Source organism: Lemur catta, chromosome 1, assembly GCF_020740605.2.
Source record: "Lemur catta isolate mLemCat1 chromosome 1, mLemCat1.pri, whole genome shotgun sequence".
NCBI lineage: Eukaryota > Metazoa > Chordata > Mammalia > Primates > Lemuridae > Lemur > Lemur catta.
The window spans coordinates 197259731-197283865 of NC_059128.1; the positions used below are offsets into that span (position 1 = coordinate 197259731).

The 24135-nt window shown below is 40.8% G+C and overlaps 1 protein-coding gene across 4 annotated transcripts; it reads left to right on the forward strand.

Annotated features, from left to right (window-relative positions):
* The first annotated feature begins 784 nt into the window (after positions 1 to 784).
* Positions 785 to 23273, forward strand: GPR160 (G protein-coupled receptor 160). 4 transcript variants are annotated; one of them, XM_045539632.1, is made up of 6 exons: positions 785 to 961; positions 1603 to 1731; positions 11936 to 12007; positions 18130 to 18234; positions 18714 to 18836; positions 22150 to 23273. In XM_045539632.1, the coding sequence occupies exon 6, from the start codon at positions 22223 to 22225 to the stop codon at positions 23237 to 23239; it is 1017 nt and encodes a 338-aa protein (XP_045395588.1). In that variant the 5' UTR covers positions 785 to 961; positions 1603 to 1731; positions 11936 to 12007; positions 18130 to 18234; positions 18714 to 18836; positions 22150 to 22222; the 3' UTR covers positions 23240 to 23273. The 4 variants fall into 4 exon arrangements, with proteins under 4 accessions (XP_045395588.1, XP_045395589.1, XP_045395591.1 ...); XM_045539633.1 differs by lacking the exon at positions 18130 to 18234; XM_045539635.1 differs by lacking the exon at positions 11936 to 12007.
* Positions 23274 to 24135: the final 862 nt, after the last annotated feature.

Here is a 24135-nt window from a genome sequence, read left to right on the forward strand (position 1 = left end):
GGGTCAGGATGATCAAGCATCACTAGGTATTAAGAATTTTTCAGGCCGTCCGCGGGGGCTCATGCCTGTAATCCTAGCACTCTGGGAGGCCGAGGCCGGAGGATCGCTCGAGGTCAGGAGTTCTAGACTAGCTTGAAGAGGAGGCGGAGGTAATTTTGCAGTATTTTAAATGTTTAAATGACTGGCAAGTCCTAGGTGCTCAACAAATATTTGTTGAATGACTACAACAAATTAGCAGTGTTACCACAAAAGAAGGCAATGCAATACGCGTGCTATTTGCAGATTTTTATTTAAAAATCTGAATTTATAGTGCACTACAGGCTGTTGCTTAGTGGCCGGCAAGTTTCAACTTCTGTCGCTTTGTATGCATCCTCATCTGGAGACAACTGCCTAAAGTCTGAATTTGTGGCGCTAAGGGAACGAAAAGTTCCCCTGGCCCAATGGCCCCCTGCCCGCTCTGCCTGCTAAGGAGTTGGGGAGCGCCTTGGTTTGGGGCTAGGTCCCCAAGGCCTGGCACGACAAGGAGAGTCCCGCTAAGCTGCCGGGGGGGCCTCCGCACCCGGGACCCCCGGGCCGTGCCCCGCCTCCCTTGCCACCCTCAATCCCGTCCATTTCCAGCCAGCCGCGCGTGGCTGTCTCCGTCGCACTTTGCCGCCCCGCCGGCAGGCGGCGCCCTCCAGCGCGCCTTTCGCCGGGGCCGGGCCGGGGCGTGCGCGCAGGGAGGCTGCCCGGCCCCGACGCCCGCATTTCCTGGTCGGGAGCCGGCGGGGTGCGCCGGGTCGCCGCGGGGCCCGGGGGCTGTGCTCCCCCGCCCCTGCCGGGAGCGCGGGGAGGGGCGGGGCCGGGCGGGCGCGCTGGGCTCCCGCGCGTCCCCGGGGCGGTCACCTGGGCCGGGCGCGGCAGGTGCCCGGGCGACGACCTCGCTTGCAGCCTGCTAGGGCGCCGCGCGCCGTGTCGGCGGGTGAGTGCGGGCGCGGGTGGGGGCGCCTGGCGGGCTGGCCGCCCTCCCCGCCCCAGGGCCGGGTGGCCGGAGGTCCCCGCGCGCTCCCGGCTTCCCCGGCTGGGCGCGCTGCGCGTTTGGGAAGGGAAGGAGCTCGGGGTCTGGCGTTTCGCTGCCACTTAGAGGATCTGGGAGTGGGGCCACGGACGCCGAGCCTTCCCGCTCCGGGTCGGGGCTTCCCGCGGAGCCGCAGCGACGGAGGTCCGGGCGATGGGCGTGTGCCCGCACCCAGACACTCGCTACCCTGTTTCCGGAGGAGATGGTTTTAAACATTGTAAAAACAGGTGATGTTATAGAAACGAGTGTGTGTAATTCTTCATTCTCCTTCCTGGCACCCCTAGGTGTATACAGTCATCGACACACACTCACCGTGTGTTCCTTGGGGCCCGACTTTCCGTCCCCTGTTCTGGGCCGGAGCGTTGGGGACGCCGAGCCTGGCCTGGGATTAAGCCTCCACGGTTTGCAGGGCTGTTCGCCTGCGGAGGCCGTGGCGTCGTGGTAGCTCCTGGATGACCAGCTTGGCCGGCTCAGAATCCTCCTAGATAACCTGAGACCGCCCTCGGGAGTTCAGTGGCTGAAGCTGACTTTTCTCACCTGTGCAGGTGGCCTCGGGGGTGGTGGCAGAGCCAGCCGCCTGTATTCTGGAGGCGACTGCATGAACTCCGTCTCCTGAGGAAGGTTCAGTTGGAAGAAAACACCCACTTCGTCCCACACTTGTGCAAGTGACTCGGGTAAGCGGAGGGTGTTGCTGAAATCCCAGATATAAACCCACACCGAGAAGAATTGCGGTGTGAATGAGCCTTTGGCTGTCAGGGGTGATAGTTGCTTCGAGTGAAATGGTTTCGCGTGTGCTTTATATTTATAAATTTATATATAAATATAAACATATAGGTATATATTTGCCAAGCTCTAAGACCGGCGTTTCTTTGTGGTATCCCCAGAGTAGAGTTATGGGAGTTACTGGGACTGGCCGCTGGGTATCAGCCTAGCTGCTGTGAGAATCACAGGGAGAAGGACTTGGGGTTTAAAAACGGTTTAAGAGATATATAATGTGGCAATACAACGTGTGGACCTTGGATGGATCCTGATTTGATGAAAGAATGTTTAAAAAAATGAGATAATGGCAGTTTGTACTGATTATTTGTTAGCATTAAGAATATTAGTTCTGTTTAGTTACTTTTGGTAATGGAATCATGATTATGGTTTTTAAAACTCTTTTGGAGATACAGACTGAAGTTGAAATACAGGTTGAGGATTTGCTTCAAAATAATCCAGTTTTGGGGAGCACTGCTAACAAAGACGTACTGGGGGGGGCAGGGGGGACAAGATGAGAAGAGAGGCTATGGCTTTTTAATAGTTGAAGCTGGCTGGTAGGTATGGAAGTCCTTACACTAGTGTTTCTATTTTGCATGTTTGGCATTTTACTTTCAACATAACACCACCACCACCTGTGGAGCTTTTTTACAGAAGGTAGGTTTGGCACTGCAGGTGATTGTAGATTCAAGGCCACCTTCCACTGACCCTCATTATTTGTAATTGAGTGTCGAGTCTGCCCCTCCAGACTGGAGTCATAAAAAAATCATCCTTTTCTCCCTCCTGGGGGTGCCGATTAATTTTGCTCAGAAGGCACAGGGTGTTTGCTGAGCATGACAAAGCTGAGCGGATCAAGTTGATGCAGGTGGATGCAGGGTCAGCTTTTTTTATACAAAGGGCATTAGCAAGCCTGGGGGTTGTGTAAAATGTGTTAGCAGTTTTTTCAAATTGCCTAGATCCCTTCCAGGTTATGCTCATCAAAAGCATAAAAGTGTTCGGGGTAGTGAACACATGTGTGATACACTTAGGATTGTGTATATCTGGAAGCATTGTTTACATCAAGGTTTACATTATAAAAACAAAGCACAAGATGAGTGGAGATCTACTTATTACTTGACCTTTTCCTATCTTTATCCTATTTGCTTCAGGGATCATGGCATGTAAATACCTAGCCAAGGACAGACTCCTAAAAATTCTGCATGGTGTTAACAGCATTCTTTCCTTTTCAAGAACCCTGCTTGAAGTGGGGGAGGGGGGAATAATATCTGTATGTTCATTTAACTTGTTCATTGTTTTTCCTCCAGATTTATCTTATAATTCCTACTAGTCCTGTCATGCTTGATTAGTAATTTGGAAAAGCAGTGATTCTAAGAGGTAGCTATTGAAGTTCAGTAGAGGGAAGAAGGGGAGGCATATTCCTGAAAGATAAACCCACATTTTTTAGTAGCTTTGATGCCTGTGATTTAAAGAGAAAACAAGCCAAATATCTGTGACAGTTAAAAGTTGAAGTGTTAGATGAATCCTCTCAGCCTAAACTTTGCCCGTGTAGATTCACTAGTGCAAAAGAAGTTGTGAAGATGTTTTAAGATTCAGTTGAGGAATGCCAGAACGTGTCCCAGTGTATGGGAAAATAATGAGAGAACTAACAAGAATCCCTTTAAAGTTGGAAAATATCATAGTGAATTTATGATGAGTGAAATTCTTTGGTTGTGGTTCCATTTTCTTTTTATGAATAAAAGAAATATGGAACTGTTAAGTGACTTAGTTTTCTACCTCAGTTTCCTCTCTAGTTCCCTAAAACAAGAGTGTAGAAAGATAAAAGAAACTTGCTGGGCCCTTAAGTGACCAGGTGCTGACCTAATGTTTACATTCTTCTGGTGGAATTGGACTCTGGAGGGTTGATCACTAATAGCCATTTTAAGGAATTACCATAAGTGTGACACCATTTTCTCCCTGCTTCTGTTACTGAGGGTAGAAACACATTAGAAAAGCAAATTGCTCCTTTGCTGGGCCAGATGTGATAGGAAAGGGTGTTGGCAATCAAGTCAATAATATTCTCCTCATTTGTAAGTACTCTACAGCACCCCATCCCATCTCCTGAGGTGGAACAGCGGTGATAGAGGGTAATTTTGCTTTTTAACAGATAAGAACATTGAAATCTAAAGCTAAGACTTGCCTTAAGCCATTTCTCTAGGGGGTTGGGGAGGAAATTTAACATTTATTAAGTGTTTGTGGGAGTCTTCGCACACTCATGTTTTTAATTCTTACAAATCTAAGTTGGATATTATCAGCCCATTTTACAGATGGGAATTGTGGCTAGAGGTTAATAGTCTCGCAGCCAGGAAAGGTGGAGCCAAGATTCAAACTCAGCTCCATCAGGCTTGAGAGTCTGCGTTATTTCTGGCCGCTCCTCAGGTCCACACTATCTTTAGCAGGCAGTAGGGTGACCACATGAGTCTGTTAGTCAATCTAGGCAAACTGTCTTTTTACCACACCCTGCTGCCCTGGGGACAGACTAGGGGCATGGCCACATCCACCCAACAGACGAGTTTTGTCAGCTCAGCGCAGAGTTAAAAAGAAAAAACTGAGCCAGTGCTGAAAATGGGGCGATTTCAAATATTCTGCCCCCAAGAATTCCCGAAGGCAGTACTAGAGCAGCCGCCTCTTTAGGGAAGGTGCGCTCCAGTTCCCCCAGTCTCTACACTCCCTAAAGTGTTCCCATCCTTGAGGTTGCACTGTGGCTTCCCTTACAGTAAGAGATCTTTGTGTGTGTGTGTGTGTGTGTCTACCTAAAATGGGATAACAAAAGATAGGTTGAGAGGCTCTTTTCCCAAGAAACACGAGAAAGTGCATATTCCTTTGAGGAAACGAATAGTCTTGTGTTGTCAGAAGAATACAAGTTATGCCATCATTTTTCTCACATCCTTCCTGTTTTTCTCATTTACATAGAACTTTAGAGTTTACTACCCCTGCGGTACAACCAGAAGGGAGTACACACGTGGGCAGGCCTCCGCGGGGAAAAGGAACGGCTCCGAAACCCCACGCCATTCATTAACTCTGTGAGGAGGAAGGTGGGGGGGGGGGGTCTTGTGCACTTTGGGGGTTCCCCAGGGTGTCCTGTGGGGATGGGGCACCAAGAAGCCCTCCTGTAAGCAGCCTGACTCTGGGATCTGACAGATCCTGAGGTTGTGGGTTGGCTCTCACTGCTTTGAGCTGGACCCCAGCCACTCTGAGGGTTTCCTAGGACTTGCAACGGTCCCCTCACTCGCTTCCTTCTCTGCCCACCACCCTCCTGAAAACGACAAGTCTGTTTTCTACACACTGCTTAGGCATAGCCCCCTCAGAAAGCTCTGCGGGGATGAGGAACTGAGGTGCCCATAGTCTGGCCTTCAGGGGGGTTCTGTGATGCAAGTCCAAGGGTTGCTTAATTTCCTCACGTTGAAACTCTCAGTTAAGGGTCACAGGACAGATCTTCTCACCTCTGTTTATATCTGGAGTTTCATTACAGTTGAAACTTCTGTTCAGATCTTTGTTTCCTCCCCTGTAGTTCTTAGTGTTCACAGCCCTGTGGGTGGGTGAGGTGTTGGGGGGAGAATGGGAAAAAGAAATAACACAAAGATGAACCTTGTGGAGTGGTTTTGAGGAAATATCAGGCACTGTTTTGAGGTCTTTGTCACTAGGACTGTCAGTTGGCATATGTATGTACCGCAGTGTGATGAGAACTGTAGAACAAGGGCTACAAGTGCAATACCAAGTTTTGGCCAAAAGAAGTAAGTTTAGAGGCTGTTCTGTAAGTGCCAGACCAGCCACTTGACTGGATCCTTTCAGAACTCTGGGGTTGGCATTTGTGGTTGTTGCTCCCTCAGGTGATCATTAACTCCTTGCCAAGGAAAAGTCTGATTGATTATTAGCCAGAGCAAACAAAGGCGAAGCCCAGAGATCCTGAGTGTGAACCCAGCTGGTGGCTGGGTTTGATTTCCAGTTCTCCCACTACCTGACTGTGTGACCTTCACCTATTTTGTAAACTGTTTGTGCCTCAGTTTCCTCTGTGTAAAATACAAGTAATAATATCTATCTTGTAGGGCTGTGAGGATTAAGTGGCAGGGGATGGGATTCACTTCGGGTCAGCTATTGCTGTTAGAGCCCGCCTCCTTTACTTTCACTTTTATTTGGGGGAGTTTCCCCCCATAAGGTTAGAAGAGAGACTACCAGGAAGGAATGCTTCCCAGCTCTGACCTTCTTATTTTCAGAGTGAGCTGTGGGCTGCCCATCTGGGTTGCCATAGGGCCTTAGGGAAATGTTCTCCATGACAAATGCTAACAGGGTATTTGGTGTGGCAACAGCTTTGGAACTGATGAGAACTGGCCCAGAACCTGTGGCTTTGAACCCAGGGCTTTGGCTCTGTTGTTCGTGGATTAAAATCTGCACTGACTATGAGAGGAGATGGAATCCCCTAGCATTCACGTGGGTGCAAACTCTACCCCACTGTGAAAGAGCAGACGAGGGTCAGCGGGCCAGGAGGCCCAGCCCCAGGTGTGCCACCACTGGACAGGGGTTAAGGCTGGATCCCCTGGGCGTCCGGTGCCTCTTCTGTCAACTGGGATAAGCACACCTACTAGGAATGCTTAAGGGGCTAACAGAATTTTATGAAGTCCTGACATAGGCCCAATGAAGTACTGTCTGACTTGCTCCTTAGCGTTAAAATCATACAATAGATACGTTGGCAGGTTTACTTTTTAACTTGGAAAAGTGAACCAGCGTTAACCAATGACTGTTAACTAATATTCATTTAGCGTTCTATAGTTTCAAAAAGGGCAGTCTAGTTTGATCTTCAGCCGGGCAACGTAGGTTTCTGTTTGTTTGCATTTGTTTTTATTGCCTTTTGCCGCCTGTCAGGAGAGGTACTGAGGTTTACGCCACAAATGAGTCTAGAAATGGGAACATGGAATGGGCTTCATTTTACTTTATCAGAGAGGGTAACATGAGTTCTTATTCCATATGTCCTTAAGTCCTTCTGGGAAGGGAACATTCTGAGGAAGGGAAGGGAGAGATTGATAGTCAAGGTGTTCTGGGGAGGCTGAATGGAGAGACACTGATTCCCCTCCCAGCGGTCTCTCCTGCTGACAGCTCTTGCCCAGACTCATGCAGCAGGGGCTGGGAGGAGGAGAGCTGATAGACTTTGGATTCTCCTGGGTACAGTGGCCAGCCTGCCTTCACTGAGCCCTTTGCCTTTCTCCTGCACTGCCAGCAGGGGTTCAGAGAGGAGTCCTGTACCCCACCCCAGCTGATGGGCCCGGCGCCTGCGCTCTCCTGCTCATCTCTTGTGTGGCTTCTGTCTCTTCCCTGCCTCTGCCACTTTCCATTGGCACCCTGGCCTCCAGATCCTGCCTCCTTCAACTTGACTGTATTCTGGAAGGTTTAAGAGAAAAAAATCTTGGTGACCCCGCCATCCAAGGGTCTGAAGACATTGACATTTTGACATATTTTCTTTTTGTTTTGCTCTGCTTTCATTTTTTATAAATTTAATAAATTCTAGCATTTTATAGACATTTATTTTGTTAGCATTTTAATATAGTTGCCATACTGTGATTAAAACTTATTATTTTCTCATGTCTTTATAAATATCGTTTTTAATGACTTAATGCTATTTCAGCCTTTTTAAAGTCATTCTCTTAAAATAGTAGAGAACAAGGTGGTTGCTTATTTTTTGATATTGCAAATCATTCTAAGTTGAATGTACCAAAACCTTTGATCCCATTTCACATTATCTGAGATGGATTCCTGTAAGAATAATTACCGTCAAAAGGTTTTGAACATTTAAGTTTTCTTTCTGATTACAAAAGCAGTCCATTTTTATTGTGGAAAATATAGGGCAGTAATAAGTAAATATGCATGTGTACTCTCACCAACCACAGGTGGCACTGTTTGTGTGGCTGGGCTGTCTCCCTTCAGGGTCTGTCCTGCTGTACTGTGTGTGGCCCTTGGGCTGGCAGCATAGGCATCACCTGGGAGCCTGTTAGAAATGCAGAATCTCGGCTGGGCGCCGTGGCTCACGCCTGTAATCCTAGCCCTCTGGGAGGCCGAGGCGGGTGGATTGCTCGAGACCAGCCTGAGCGAGACCCTGTCTCTACTAAAAATAGAAATAAAAATTATCTGGACAACTAAAAATATAGAAAAAATTAGCTGGGCGTGGTGGCGCATGCCTGTAGTCCCAGCTACTCGGGAGGCTGAGGCAGTAGGATCGCTTAAGCCCAGGAGTTTGAGCTCGCTGTGAGCTAGGCTGACGTCAGGGCACTCACTTAGCCCGGGCAACAAAGTAAGACTCTATCTCAAAAAAAAAAAAAAGAAATGCAGAATCTCATGCTGTTTGCTAGCTTGGTAGTAAAAAAAAAAAAATGCAGAATCTCAGGCTCACTCCCGACATCGAATCAGAATCTCTTTTAACAAGGTCCGTATTCAAATGTGAGAAGTATTGGTCTACAAAGGCCACCACCTTACCAATCACAGGTGGCCTGGCATTAATTACTTCTGATCTGTGTATATACATGGTTTTTCCTAATTACCCAATATTGGAGTGACACTATGTGTACCATTAGTCTTCACCTTCCCATGCCTGCTGTCACACGCTGTCTGAGGGCAAGAGCAGGCTCCCCTCAGTGACACTGATTCAGGGGTCAGCAAATCTCTGGGGCACTAGGGAAATCCACTTCTCCCTGTGAGAAGCCCTGGCATACACAGCTTCCTCTTCTGTTACTTAACGTTATATTGTCAGCATTTTCCTGCTCTTTGTCTCTAAAGTTTATCTTTCATGGCTGCAGGTCGTAGTCCATCTTATGACTGTGTCATAATTCATTTGAGTAGTTCCCTATTGTTAGACATTCAGTTGTTTTGAATCTTTGAAGGTGAGGGAGGGTGTTCTGTAGGCTATTATTAACTATGCTGGAGGGTGTAGCTTACGCAATAATTACTTCCTTCAACTCGGATTATTTCCTTATGATAAAATACTGGAGCGCAGATACTGGGTCAAAAGGCATGAATGTTTTAAACACTCTTTAAAATGCCCCAGGAGGGTAGGAAGTGCCCTGACCTGGCACCTTCCCAGGCACTGAGAAAGGTCATGCCTCCTTCATCCTCACACCTCTAGGCCTGGGTCAGAGCCCACATGAGGGGTCATTCTAAGAGGAACTGGGGATATGGAAAGGAGGTGACAGAGGGTGGGCAGGTGCCTGTGGTAGTGGCACTCCTTTCCTCCTGGTCTGAGTCCTGAGTTTTAATGGATGCCTCTAAGCAGGCAGCAGCCTCCTTCAGGATGTTTCCACGCAGTTTAGCCTGTCTTCCCAGGGCCCATCTTCCTGGGGGAACAGGGTGGAGCGGATGGGCCTGCAGTTAGTGGAGGCCTGAAATGACTACCCCGTTAAGTCCCAAATCTGCTGGTACCAACTTACTTTTGCTTCATGAGTCTGAGACAGTTGGATTATCTAACACTTTTTTCTTCCCATGAGCAGACCAGGAATCTCATGTTAAGTAAACTTTATTCTGAAAGGTACATTCAGATTCTTACATTAAAAAAAGTGAAACATCAGCACTATATATATATGTATATGATTTAGTCACAGTTTGAACTTGGATGCCTGGAATATATTTTTGGCCCTCCATAAATATGTTTGGAGTAAATAAATGACTATACAGTGAGTTTGATTGTGTTTCATAACTTATATATGTTAAATGTATTTTTGTGTGTATCACATGACATAATTAACCATTTAAAAGTGAGTATTAAATCATTAGCCACCCATTTATATTAACTATTTGACATGTTATGATGACCAGAGACAGACAGATAGACAACAGACACAGCCATACTTGTACCTTCTGAAAATAAGTTTGATTAATTCTGAGTTTGTCTAGTGGTACATCTTTTGGGCATTTTTAAGCATTTAAAAATTTGTTGTGGTATGTCAGTAAAATGCAGAAATCTTAAGTGTTAAGTTCTGATGAATGTGTGCACCTATTTAAACAACATCCCTGTCAAGATACAGAGCATTTTTGTGCTCCAGGAAGTTCTCTTGCCCCTTGCAGGCAGTCTCTCTACCCCAGAGGCAATTGCTCTTCTGATTTCTAGCACCATAGATGAGCTTTGCCCGTTCTTGAACTTCATGTACATGGAATACAATATGTAGTAGAAGAAAAAAAAGTGGCTTTTTTTGTTCAACATAATGTTTTTGAGATTTATATGTGTTGTGTGTTTTAGTAGTTTGTTCTTTATTGGTAACTAATATTTCATTCTTTGAATATACCATAATTTATCCATTCTACTTTGTTGACCATTTGGGTTTTTCCAGTTTTTGGCTATTGTGAATAAAGCTATGAACATTCTCATACAAGTCTCTTTTTTTTTTTTTTGAGTAGTTTTATTGAGGTATAATTTATATACCATAAAATCCACCCATTGTAAGTGTACAGTTCTATGATTTTTAGTAAATTTATAGATTTGCACATCCATCACTGCAGTCCAGTTTTTGTATATTTCTGTCACTCCAAAGTTCCCTCTGCCAGTTTACAGTCAATCCCCATACCTGCCACAGGCAGCCATTGAGCCACTTTCTGTCTCTTGCCTTTTTCTTAGAATATGTAGTTTTTTGTGTCTGGCTTCTCTCACTTCAGCATGACATTTTTGAGGTTCGTCCATGTTGCAGCTTGTATCAGTAGCTTGTTCCTTTGTATTGCTGAATAGTATTCAGTTTTACGCATGTACTACATTTTGCTTATCCATTCACTGGTTGGTGGATACCTGAATTGTTTGGCTATTATGAATAATGTTGCTATAAACAATATAAGGTTGCTATTTACAAGTGTTTATGTGGACTTTTCTTTCTCTTAGGTAGATTCTTAAGAGTGTGATTACTGAATCATCTGGCAAGTTTATGTTTAACCTTTTAAGAAACTGCCCAACTGTTTTCCAAAAGCAGTACACAATGTTAGAGTCCCACCAACAGTGTATGAGGGTTTTGATTTCTCCACATTCTCACCAACATTTGGCATTGTTAGTCATTCTTACAGCCATTCTAATGGATACATAATGGTATCTCATTGCAGTTTTAATTTGCATTTCCCTCATGACTAATGATGAGCACCTTTCCACATGCCTATTAGTCATTCATGTGTCTTCTTTGCTGAAATGTCTAGTTAAGTCTTTTGCCCATTTTTAAATTGGATTGTCACCATCATACTGAGTTTCAAGAAATTTTAAATACGTAGGTGGATGTTTACTAGATATATGGTTTGAAAATATTTTCCCCCAAATCTGTGACTTTTTTTTCCCCTGGAGATGCAGTCTTACTCTGCTGCCCCAGCTAGAGTGCAGTGGTGTGTAGCTCGCTGCAACCTCAAACTCCTGGGCTCAAGCCATCCTTCTGCCTCGGCCTCCTGAGTAGCTGGGACTGCAGGCATGCACCACCACACCTAGTTAATTTTTTCTGTTTTTAGTGGAGATGGAGTCTCACTCTTGCTTAGGCTGGTCTTGAACTCCTGAGCTTGAGATCCTCTTGCTTTGGCCTCCCAGAGTGCTGGGATTATAGGCGTGAGCCACCGCGCCAGGCCCGTGAATACTCTCAAACAGTTAATTGTTCATGCATACAAGCAGATCTACAGGATAAATCCTTAGGAGTGGAGTTGTTGGCTCACGGGGACATATAAGTATCTTCGTAATTTTGATATTGTCAGAATGCCTTTTGCAGGAGTTATACCAGTTATACTCCTCAGCCTCACCAGTGGATAGGAGTACCTGTTCACAGCCTCACCAGAGATACTCTGTTGACAAATTTGGGGTTTTGCCTATCTTTTATGAGGCAAACAGTATAGTTTAAGTTTCCATTTTTCTTATGAATGATACTGACCCTCCTTTTGTATGTTTAATAGCCCATTTGTCCTTTTTCTGAATTGTCTCTTAAAATCTTTTTCACTTGGGATTTTGATCTTTTTCATGTTTGCTTTCCAAGAGCTCTTTCTAAATTAGGGAGATTAATATTTTGTAATGTTTTTTTCTTCAGTTTGTTTTCTTTTGATTTTGCCTGTGGTTTTTATGCCAAGTGTTATTTTTGTTTTGTTGAACTTACCCCTTAGAATTGAAGGCATCTTGGCTTCCATTGTTGCTGAGGAGCCTGACGCCATCCCACCCGAGTAGCCACCTGTCAGGTAAGGAACAAGGATGTTGCTCCATAAGCCCCTTCCAGTTACCTCTCCCAATCACAGCGTCCTCACTTCCCCCAAAATAACTTGACTTTTATAGTAATCACTTCCTTGCATTTCAAAGCTAACACCCAAATGTGTATCCCTAGAGGCTATAGTTTAGTCTTACCTCTTTTAAAAAAACTTATTTGAGATGTCTTTTAAGTATCTTTTTTACTTTCTACATGACTTCTCCATTTTTAAAACTTTCCTTGTTCTTCCGTTGAACTGGACCCTTTGGCCAATAGAGTCTTCCACAGTGTGAGTTTTGTATTTGCATGCTCATGGTTCAGCTTGGTATATCCCTCAGTCCTCTATTTCTTATAAATTGGCAGCTGGATCCAGAGATTCAATCAGACCTATGTTCGGGCTATAAGAGGCATGAAATGTTTGGTTGTCTCTCCTATTGTGATGATGGCAGCTATACGTGTCTATGTAAGTGGCAGGTTGCAAATGGTGGAAATCTAAGTCTAAAGTTTATTTTTCATTTACAAGTTGGAACACTCTTTAAAGAGCTACTTTTCCTCATCTACTACTTGGTTACCTGGATGTACATCTCATATAAGGTAGGGAATTGATTTATTCTTTCCCTTAATTTACTGGTTTTCAAGATATCCATTCCATTTCTTAATCCTTTGTATGAAACCTGTTTGGGTTTTTTTCTCCCCTCTTGGGAAACTAGTGATCTCTTTGTCATCACTGTTTTCAACCTTTTTTATCTTTTAATTACGAGCATATGCACAGGAATTCCACAAAAATATGAGACTACTGTTTTCAAATTTCTGATGGATGATTTCATTCATCAAGGTGGGCATGACAGGTCCTTTTAATCTTGAAAAATCTTGAAGTCTAGAAAATGTTACTGCCTTTTCTTCTTTGATTTCTTCCCCTCCAGTTTCCCTCCCTCTCTTTGTGATTCCTATTATTCAGATTCTGTACCAACTGGATTAGTCCTCTAATTTTCTTAGCCATATCTTTTTGTTCCACTTTTTCTGGGAAGTTTCCTGAACTTTATTTCCCAACTTTCTGTTCACCTTATCATTTCTGCCATCATATTTTTATTTTCTAAGAGCTCTTTCTTGTTTTCTTTTGTTAAATAGCTCCTTTTCTTATTGTATGGATGCAGTATTTTCTTCCTGAAAACAATGAGTTTTAAATAAAGTTTTCTGCTAGCATTTTGTCTCCTCCAATTTTTTTCTGCTTGTGGATTTGTTTGACTTTTAATACTAGAGATTTTCTTTGAATGTCTGAGGATCTTTGAATGTCCAGTCATATGTATGAGTAGAAGAGAAGAGTCAATGTAATATTTTTAGATAGTCCTTTCTAGGCTGATGCCTAGAGAGGGATTTTTGGATCTTTATGTCTTCTAATAATAGTATTCCTGAAATCCAAGTGGAGGAAGGAAGGCTGGAGAGGTCTCAACTTTTAATGTGTGTATTTTTATGCAGTCCCCATTTTTGTATGGTCCCCTCTCTCCTCAACTCTGCCCACAGTCCAAAGATTTCTTGTTTTACCCTACCCAGAGGAAGAAACCTCCATTTCTTATTCCATACTTGAAGAGGGAGTCATTTGTTACACTAAAAAGAGATCTGGGTGTCTAACTGCTTATTATTTCATTAGCAGCTAATCCATCGGTTTTTAGCCCAATCTTTGCATCCCTTTCTAAAGATACCTGGGGCATTGATTCCTGAACCTTTTGAGCATCCTAAGGTATAAATTAGCTTGGCACTTTGCTCTCTCCACTGCTAACTTCAGTGTATTTTCAGTATATATGATCCACCTGAGGATTTTATTTAAAGTGCATATTGATTCAGTAGGTCTGAGTTGGAGCCTCAGAGTCTATATTTACAGTAATTTCCTAGGTGCTGCTTATGCTCCTGGTCCTTGGAGCACATTTTATATAGCAAGATGCTCATTTACCGTTCATCTATTCATTTTCCAGCCTCTGGAATTTTGTCTTTGAAGGTTTATGCCTTTTTAGCACATGGACTGTCATGTGAGTTGTATTTAACTCAGGCTAGTTTTGAGCCCAGGGCCTCGTGAAGCAAAACCCTGAAGTTGGTCCATGAAAATCTTCCTTGTTGGTGTCCTTATTGTTACAGTTAATATTGACAATTTAATTCTAAAAACGTGGATTGCATTGCATATAACTGATGCACAGAAAACAATAAAAAGTATCAAATTAGAAAGGATCATTTTGTTTCAATAAAACATCGTGGCCCCAGGGAAAATTTTTTTTCTAGTGTGGCAGTCAGTGTGTTAAAAAGGTTATGAAAATTTTCAAACATACATACAAATAGATGGAATAGCCATTAACCAACAGTCAGTCCTGCCCCATCTGCACTGCAGTCCATCCCCACCCCCACCACGTTATCTTGAAGCAAATTGCAGAGGATCTGTCTCATCTGTATATATTTCAGTTCATATTTTATTTTGAATAGTGACATTTTTAAATAACCATATGTGTTAATTTTTAGGGCTGCCATAATAAAATGCCACAGACTAGGGGGCTTAAACCGCAAATTTATTTTCTCACAGTTCTGGAGGCTAGAAGTTTGAGATCAAGGTATCGGCAAGGTTGGTTTCTCCTGAGGCCTCTCTCCTTGGTTTGTAGATGGCCACCTTCTTGCTGTGTCCTCACCTGGCCTTTCTTCTGTGCTCGGGCATCCCTGGTGTCGTGTGTGTGTCCAGATGACCTCTTTAAAGGCCCTGTCTCCAAACAGAGTCACATTTTGAGGTACTAGGAGTTAGGGCTTCAACATATGGATTTGGAGCGGACACAGTTTAGCCCATTACACTGTAATACCATCATTATACCCCAAATTAAAAATCCCTTAATATCCTAAAATTTCTTGTCAGTGTTCAAACTTCCAGTTGTTTTATAAATTCTTTGTTTCACTAAATTCAGATAAGTTCTACACATTGCACTTGGTTGATATATTTTAAGTCTCTTAATCCTTTGGGTAGTTGTTGATACAATTTATTTGAAGAAACAAGTTGTCCTGTAGAGCTTACCACCATTTGGATTTTATTTACTGCATCCTGTGAGGGTCATTAAACATGTTCTTGTAACCCCGTTTTTCTTGCAAATCAGTAGTTGAATCTACAGGTTTGATCGGCTTCTAATTTTTTGGCAGGTAGATACTTGTGTATTCTTTGATCTCTGCCTTTGGGTATTAGTAGCTGTTGATGATCGTTGGCTATCTCCATATAGTACATCGGGGGTTGCAACATGTTCAAATTTTATTCCTGTTCACTCATCAAAGTACTTCCATAAAAGTAGACATCCCCTCACTTACTATTTTGTCACCAAGTGTTAATTAGTACAGGAAAGGCAGGAAGAATGTTTCTTTCCCAGTATTTACCAGTTTAAAAATGGTGACTTGGTTCTCCAGTGCTCCTCAGTGTTACAAATTAGGTTTGGTTATTTATTTTAGAGTTAAGTAAAAACTCAATTTCCTGTTATTTTAGTGGAGTTATGAGAGGGAGCGGAGGGAAGTGCATTTGTTTAAAAAAAAAACACCTTTCATTGGAAGTTGTATCATAATTCATGCAGCTGGTTTCCTGCTATTGGACATTTAAATTAATTCCGGGTTTTCACTTTTATATCCAATACTGTAAGATGGACATCCTTTAAAAATAAGTTAATACAACATGCATTTTTAGTATATACTTTGAATTTTGGAAAATGTATACATTTGAACGACCAGCCCAATCCAGATATAGAACATTCTCATCCCTACAGAACATTCTCTGCTGCCCCTCTGCCCCAGCCTGGCCCCAGATTCCCACTGATGGCCTCTCTGGCCTAATGGATCAGTTTTGTCTGTCTTGAATTCCATGTAATTGGAACTACACAGACTATACTCAAAAATTTTATGTCAGGTTCTCTTTGTTCAGCATGTTTTGAGATTTGTCCCTGTGTAGCATGTATCAGTACTTCATTCCTTTGTATTGCTGAAATGTATTTCACTGTATAGATATACTGCAGTTTATCCATTCTCCTGTGGATGGATATTCGCAATATTTCCAATTTGAGGCCATGATGAATAAATCTACACACATTTGTGTACAAGCCTTTTTTTTTAATTTTAAAATTTTCTTTAATAATTATGGGTATGTGGCTTATTTAATATGAGATGTCCGATTTTGAATCAAAAGTGTAGTTGATTATATCTCAGATGAGAAGCAGTACAATTAAAGTATGCACATAAACTATCAACACAGTTTTGCCATCTTAATGGTACCTTGTTTATGCCAGCAGCAAAGAAGCCTAGAGAGCGAGTGGTGATGAAATCTCGAAAGGCATTTTCCACAGCTTGTTGAGAATTGAGTATTTGTCCTTGCAATAAGTTGTACAAGCCTTTTTGTGGACGTATGTTTTCATTTCTCTTGGGTAAATAGGAATGGGATTACAGGGTAGTAAAATGGTACTTCAATGTTTAACATTGTAAGAAACTGCCAAACTGTTCCTAAGTGGTTGTACCATTTTACACTGCCTTAAGCAATGGCTGAGGGATTTAGTTATTCCAATTCCTTGCCAAAACACGTATTGCTAGTCTTTTAGAATTTTAGCTATTGGAGTGAGCATGCATAGGTATCTCACTGTGGTTTCCATTTATATTTTCCTGAAGTATCTGTTCATATCTTTTTCCATTTTTCTAATGGGCTAATTATCTTATTGTAAGAGATATCCTGGATCTAAGTCATTTGTCAGAATATTGTGAATATTTTCTCCTAGTCTATAGCTTACATTTTCATTTTCTTAACTGTCCTTTCAGGGAGAAGTGTGTGTTTTTCGATGAAATCAAATTTATCAATCTGTGTGTGTGTGTGCATGCATGTGTGTGTCTTGCCTAAGAAACCTTTGCCTTCTGTAGTGGGTTGACTAGTATCCCCCCAAAATTCAAGTCCACGTGGAACCATAGAATGTGACCTTATTTGGAATTATCTGGAAAATTTGGTTGTTTGCAGACATAATTAAGATAAGGTCATACTAGGTGAGGGCGAGCTATAAATCCAATGACTGGTGTTCTTATTTAATAAGAGAAGAGACATATGGCAAGATGGACATATGAAGAAAGAGGCAGAGATTGGCCTTATGCTGCCACAAGCCAAGGAGTGCCAAGAGCCACCAGAAGCTGGAAGAGGCAAGGAAAGATTCTCCTATAGAGCCTTCAAAGGGAAGATGGCTCTGCTGACATCTTAATTTCAGACTTCTGGCCTTCGGAACTATGAGAGAATAAATTTCTGTTGTTTTAAGCCACCAGTTTAAATTTACCACCAGTGGTAATTTGTTATGGAAACTAATATACCTGCCCAGGATCACAAAGATTTTCTTCTAGAAATTTCAGTTTTACCTCTGCATTTGGTCCTATGATTCATTTTGACTTTATTTTTGTGTATGGTGTGAGGTCAAGGTCAAGGTTAATTTCCCCCCTCATGGATGTATACCTTATAGCATCATTTTTAGAAGACTATCTCCCGTTAATTACCTTGTACTTTTGTTGCAAATCAGTTGACGAAAAATATGTGGGTCTGTTTCTGGACTCTCTTCTGTCCCGTTGATTTATAGGACAATCCTTATGTTAATACCACACTGTCTTTATTTCTGTACCTGTATAGCAAGTCTTAAAATCAGTGTATTTCCTCCAACTTTGTTGTTAAAAATTATTTTGACTCTACTAGGCACTTGCAATTGTATATAAGTTATAGAATTAGCTTGCCAATTTCTATAAAAAAACTTCCTAAGTCTTCCAATCTATGGTGTATCTTGTTAATTTAGGTCTTTTTAAATTTTTCTGTGACATTTTAAAATTTCAGAATACTGTGCTTACATGTGCTTTGTCAAATTTACCCTTGTTTCCTATTTTCAATGTTATTATAAATGATGTATTTCATTTTCCAATTGTCGATTGGTAGTATATAGAAGTACAATTTTTTTTATTGATTTACGACCTTGATTTAGTAGCTTTTACTATAGAGTCCTTAGATTTTTCTAAGTATGTGATCATATCACCCATGTATAAAGAGAGTTTTATTTCCTTCTTTCCAATCTATGTTCCTTTTATTTCTTGTCCTTACCCTAGTGCGCTGGCTAGGACCTCCAGTAATAGTCTTGAGTAGGAGTGGAGAGCAGACATCACATTGTTCCTGATACTGGGGAAAATGGCCACTTTTTCACTAAGCATCAGGTTAGATGTTGGCTTTTCATCGATGCTGCTTATTGGTTGGGAAAGTAGCCTATCTATGAGAGTTTTTATCATGCTGGATTTTGTTAAATGCTTCTTCATCTACTCAGATAATCCTATAGTTTTTCTCCTTTATTTTGTTAATATGGTAGATTATATTATTGATTTGCTAATGTTAAGCTTGCATTGGCCATGATGTATTAAGGATTAAATTTGCTAATATTTTGTTACACATTTTGTCTCCCTGTTTGTGAGGGATGTTGACTTATAATTTAGTTTTCTTGAAATGTCTTTGGTTTTTATCAGGGTAATTTTAGTCTTGTGAAACAAGTTAGGAGGTATTTCCCTCTGCTCTCTAAGTTTGGTTTCAATCCACAGAAAGTTATAGTTTTTCTAAGCAGGGATCTGGAGCCAGTTTCACTGGACTCATTATTAAGATATCTCTTGATGATGGTTAATTTTGTTTTCTGTCTTTCACACAGAACTTACTTACATGGCATTTTGGTATAGCAAAATGAAATGCAAGAAACCCAAAGTAACATAATTGAAGGCACTAAAACCGAAATAAAATAGGAAGATCATCAGTCAAACAGACATACTGGAGAGTAAGTATGGCATATTGTTAAGAATTGAGTTGTAAATAGAAAGCAGAGACTGGGTCAGTGAAAAGAAATCATGGAGGCCCTGCCGATGCTTCTGGACTGACTGGGCCAGATTGCAAAGCAAGCCCATGGGAGAGGCAAGATGCCTGGAAAAGAACTTCTACGTTAACTTTTTAGGTTGTTTATGAGGCATATGAGTTGATGTTCATAAGTATTTCAAAACCATGCAGGAGAAGGACCATTGTCTTATAAATCTCTGAATTTCTGTAGTTACTGTGAACATTTTTCAAATGAAAATTTGTGACAGGCAGCGTATCAAAGGATTTTTGTCTTGTCCAGGGAGCTGCTTTAAAGAACAAAATATTGGAATTTTGAATACTTACATATAAAATTGGTCTCATCTAAGAAAGTTTTGATTGGTTTCCATGACTGCGTATTCAGGAACTAATAATGTAAACCAACCAAAATCTTGTTTTCCAGTTTCTTCCTATTGCTTTTAATCGCCTCAAGTTGCATGTCTTCCCTGGGTGTTATTTTTCTTCTAGCTTTACGATTCTCTTACATGTTCTGTTTCAGACTTGTCTCTTTCTTCTGGTCCTCTTCTGAGGAGATCCTTGATTAGTGTGCCTTGGTGGCTGTAGCTGGTCCTCCCTCCTCCTCTCAGAACCTTCCTTAAGCCCCTAGGAGACACTGGAGTCCTGCCCTAGGCACTAGCCTGCCTTTCTGGCCTTCCAGTTGGCTCTGCCTCGAGAGTAACGGTGAAATGGAAAGTTAGGAACCCTCTCTTGGATGTTGCTTACTCAGCTTTTCTTATTTAATTTAGGATAGGGGTTATAAAAAGGATAAAATCTTTTGATACAGATAATCTGTTTTTATTTCTTTTTCTTTTATCCTAAAGATACGTTTTTTTAAGATGGGTCTTTATAAATATGGACCCACATGATTTCCCTTCCTCACCCTCATTTTAAACCAACATTGGCTCTTGAAAACTAAGCCTGTTTTTTCTTTGGCACAAGGGGGACTTCATGGTCTTACTCCATCTAGGCTTCCTTATCCAAGCAACACCACTTACAAGGCCAATGGCATTTGTCAAGTTGGCAGCTAAGACTTTGTGCTCTTGTACAGGAAATCTGGAATGGAACTTTTTTGGATAGGGGTAAGTTGAACTGTAGTATATTTGAGTACAGAAAAAAACCTGAGTATAGGAAGCACTTATTTTGGGTCTTCTATAGTTATGAAAATAGATATACCATATTTTTTATTACTGTCTTTACATATATATATAAATATTCATTATAAGTGAGGTCATAACACAGATTTATGGCCATGAGAGTAAGGGTTCAATGTGTCAACAGAACTTATATTCCTCTCTCACAGTGAATTCTTTACCCTCAATCTCTTCACTACTCCCTTGAAATAATTTAATTATCAATGATCTGCTTTTAAGCAAATTCAGTTTTTTCACTTTTGAGACTAACTACTCCATTATTTTTTCCCTTAAAGTTTGGGAAATACAGAAAAACCTATAAGCATAATACTACCATACTGATACCTTTTTAGTCTTTTTCCATGCATTTCTTACAAAAATTAGATGACATGTTACATAATTTTGAAACCTGCATTTCACTTAACATTGTGGGAGTTTATCATGACATTACTTTTTTGACATGTAAGAAATTCACAAGGCTTAAAATTTAACAAGTATAGAAAAGGTAGACTGAAAACTTAGTCTTTCTCCTATCTTGAGAAATATTCTCAATGGCTGCATAATAATAGGCTTTCATAAAGATGTACCAGGTTGAGCATCCCTAATCTGAAGATCCAAAATCTGAAATGCTCCAAAATCTGAAACTTTTTGAGCACTGATATGACACTCAAATGCTTACTGGATCATTTCAGAGTTCAGATTTTCAGATTTGAGATGCTCAACTGATGTAATGTGAATATTCCCAAATCCAAAAAAAATCCAAAATCTAGTCCATTTCAAATAAGGAAAACTCAACTTGTATTATTTATTTAGTTTTTAAGAGACAGTGTCTCACTCTGTCACCCTGGCTGGAGTGCAGTGGCCCGATCATAGCTCATTTGACCTTGAATACCTGAGCTCAAGCAATCCTCCGGCCTCATCCTCCGAGTAGCTAGAACTACAGGTGCATGCAACAATGCCTGGCTATCTTTTATTTTTTGTAGAAAAGAGGTCTCACTGTTGCCCAGGAACTGGTCTTGAACTCCTGGCCTCAAGCAATCTTCCTGTATAAGCCTCCCAAAGTGCTGGGATTACAGGCATGAACCACTACACCCAACCCTCAACTTGTGTTATTTTTAAGTCATCTCCAGTTGTGATTTTGGTTTTTTGTTGTTTTGTTTTGCTGTTTATAAACACTGTGACTGAACAGTATTGTTGAAATAACTTTAGGCCAACCCTGATTTTTCTGTTAAATGTTAAGGATAAATTTCTTGAATCTCCTTTCTTTCCTTCCATCCTTTCCTGATTTCTTCTTCTCTGACCTCTTTCTTCATCGTCTCTTTTCCCTGCTTCCAAATGCATTTATAAACCCTCCAGCGTCAATTCTTTTTCCTGTGTCTTTATCTACTAGGTCTTAATGTTCCCAGGTATCCATACTCAGTCCCTACTCCTACCCTGTATTCTCTCATCTCTCCAGGTGCCATACCTGAAAGATCATATACAGAAGATAAATCCTTATCTTTCTTTTCCTTCATCTATGTTGTTATTTTTAGCTGTACCATCTGTTTTAAACCTCTGAGCTTCAGAAAGAGATTTAATGTGAATGATCCTGTGGTTAAAAAGCTTTAAAAACTGCTATGTTAAAGGGCCGAATAAGTATGGCCTCTAAATTTCGGTGACAAAAATGAGGGCTGAGGTAATGTTTTTGGGAGTCAGAGTGGGACCAGGTTAAAAGCTATCAGTGGCTGTTTTGAGTATTACTATCAAGCTGCTCTTTTAGGCATGGATTTTGGCTCCAGTGCAGATAAAAGTTTTTTTTTTTCTTTTCAAGTTATTAAAACCTACACTTATATAGGAAGGTAGTAATTAATTTATATATAACATTTTGGTTTAAAGATCTCAGAATTCTGTACCATCTAGGTCTCAGTAAATAACCAGAGTATACACATTAATTCTTCTTGATCATGGTCTATATTCTATAAGTATTATGAGAATATAATTCCTATGTTTAATTATTTGTGACAATGATTGGATTGAACTTAGATTTTTAAGAATAGAGGTGCTTGCTTTGTAGTTTTAAAATAGAGATAGCATCAAGATAACAAGATTTTCTTTTCACTTTTTTTGCAGGGATGGAAAACAAAGTGAAGCAGTGTTTTATCATGTGTGTTACATCAGGTCATCTTGAAATTTAACTAAAAATATGACTGCTCTTTCTTCAGAGAACTGCTCTTTTCAGTACCAGTTAAATCAAACAAACCAGCCCCTAGATGTTAACTGTCTGCTATTTTTGATCATACTTGGGAAAATATTATTAAATATCTTCACACTAGGAATGAGAAGAAAAAACACCTATCAGAATTTTATGGAATATTTTTGCATTTCACTAGGATTTGTTGATCTTTTACTTTTGGTAAACATTTCCATTATATCCTATTTCAGGGATTTTGTACTTTTGGGCATTAGGTTTACTAAATACCACATCTGCCTATTTACTCAAATTATTTCCTTTACTTATGGCCTTTTGCATTATCCAGTTTTCCTGATAGCTTGTATAGATTATTACCTGAATTTCTCTAAAACCACCAAGCTTTCATTTAAGTGTCAAAAGTTATTTTATTTCTTTACGATAATTTTACTTTGGATTTCAGTCCTTGCTTATGTTTTGGGAGACCCAGCTATCTACCAAAGCCTGAAGGCACAGAATATTCATTCTTATCAATGTCCTTTCTATGTTAGCATTCAGAGTTACTGGCTGTCATTTTCCATGATGATGATTCTATTTGTGGCTTTTATAATCTCTTGGTCAGAAGTTATTACCTTGGTACAGGCTATTAGGATAACTTCCTATATGAATGAGACTATCTTATATTTTCCTTTTTCATCCCAATCTAGTTATATGGTGAACTCTAAAAAAACATTCTTGTCTAAGCTCATTGTCTGTTTTCTTGGTACCTGGTTACCATTTGTACTACTTCAGCTAATTATTCTTTTACTTAAAGTACAAATTCCAGCATATATTGAGATGAATATTCCCTGGTTGTACTTTGTCAATAGTTTCCTCATAGCTACAGTTTATTGGTTTAATTGTCACAAGCTTAATTTAAGAGACATCGAGTTACCTGTGGATCCATTTGTCAACTGGAAGTGCTGCTTCATTCCATTTATAATTCCTAATCTTGGGCAAATTGAAAAGCCCATATCAATATTAGTTTGTTAATATGTTGTCATATTAAAACTAATTAAAACAACTATAATAAGAATCATGATTTTACAGACCAGGTGTGGTGGGTCACACCTGTCTGTAATCCTAGTACTCTGGAGGCCAAGGTGGGAGGATTGCTTGAGCTTAAGAGTTTGAGAACAGCCTGAGCAAGAGCGAGACCCCATCTCTCCTAAAAATAGAAAAAAGCCGGGCATTGTGGCGCTCACCTGGTTAGTCCCAACTACTCAGGAGGCTGAGGCAGGAGAACTGCTTGAGCCCACAAGTTCGAGGTTGCAGCGAACTATGATGACACCACTACACTCTAACCGGGGTGACAGAGCCAGACTCTGTCTCAAAAAAGAAAAAAAAAAAAAAAAATCATTCTACAAATGGAAAAAAACTCACAACACATAAAGAAATGAACTGAACTGAAGCTCCCCCCAACTTTGATACCTTTTCAGAATGTGTCTTTGGGGCTGTGATATTATTAAGATGTGTTTTCTTTTAAAAACAATCCAAGAAGTTTTTATACTTAAGAACACTGTATATCACAAATATTAATTTGTTATTGACACAAAAGTGAAATGAGTTAACGTTTGGCCATACTGATGTGTTACCCAAAAAACCACTGAATGTAAACTGTTGTAAACCTGAGATTTCACTGCCAACCTTAAGATATATACTTAAATAAACATTTTTATCATATTGAACAAGAAAATCAAAATCATTTCCTTAAAATGATTTGGTCCAAACTTCAGTGTAAGGAGATTAACTCATTTTTAATTTAGCTAATTAAAAAAATGTTCTTAATGCAAATATTCCTGGAAGAAAAGAATTTCAGTAGCTCACTTTACAGAATTGGGACTGGTGACTAGATCTTTCTTTCCATGACTTACCAGATTCATTTTCAG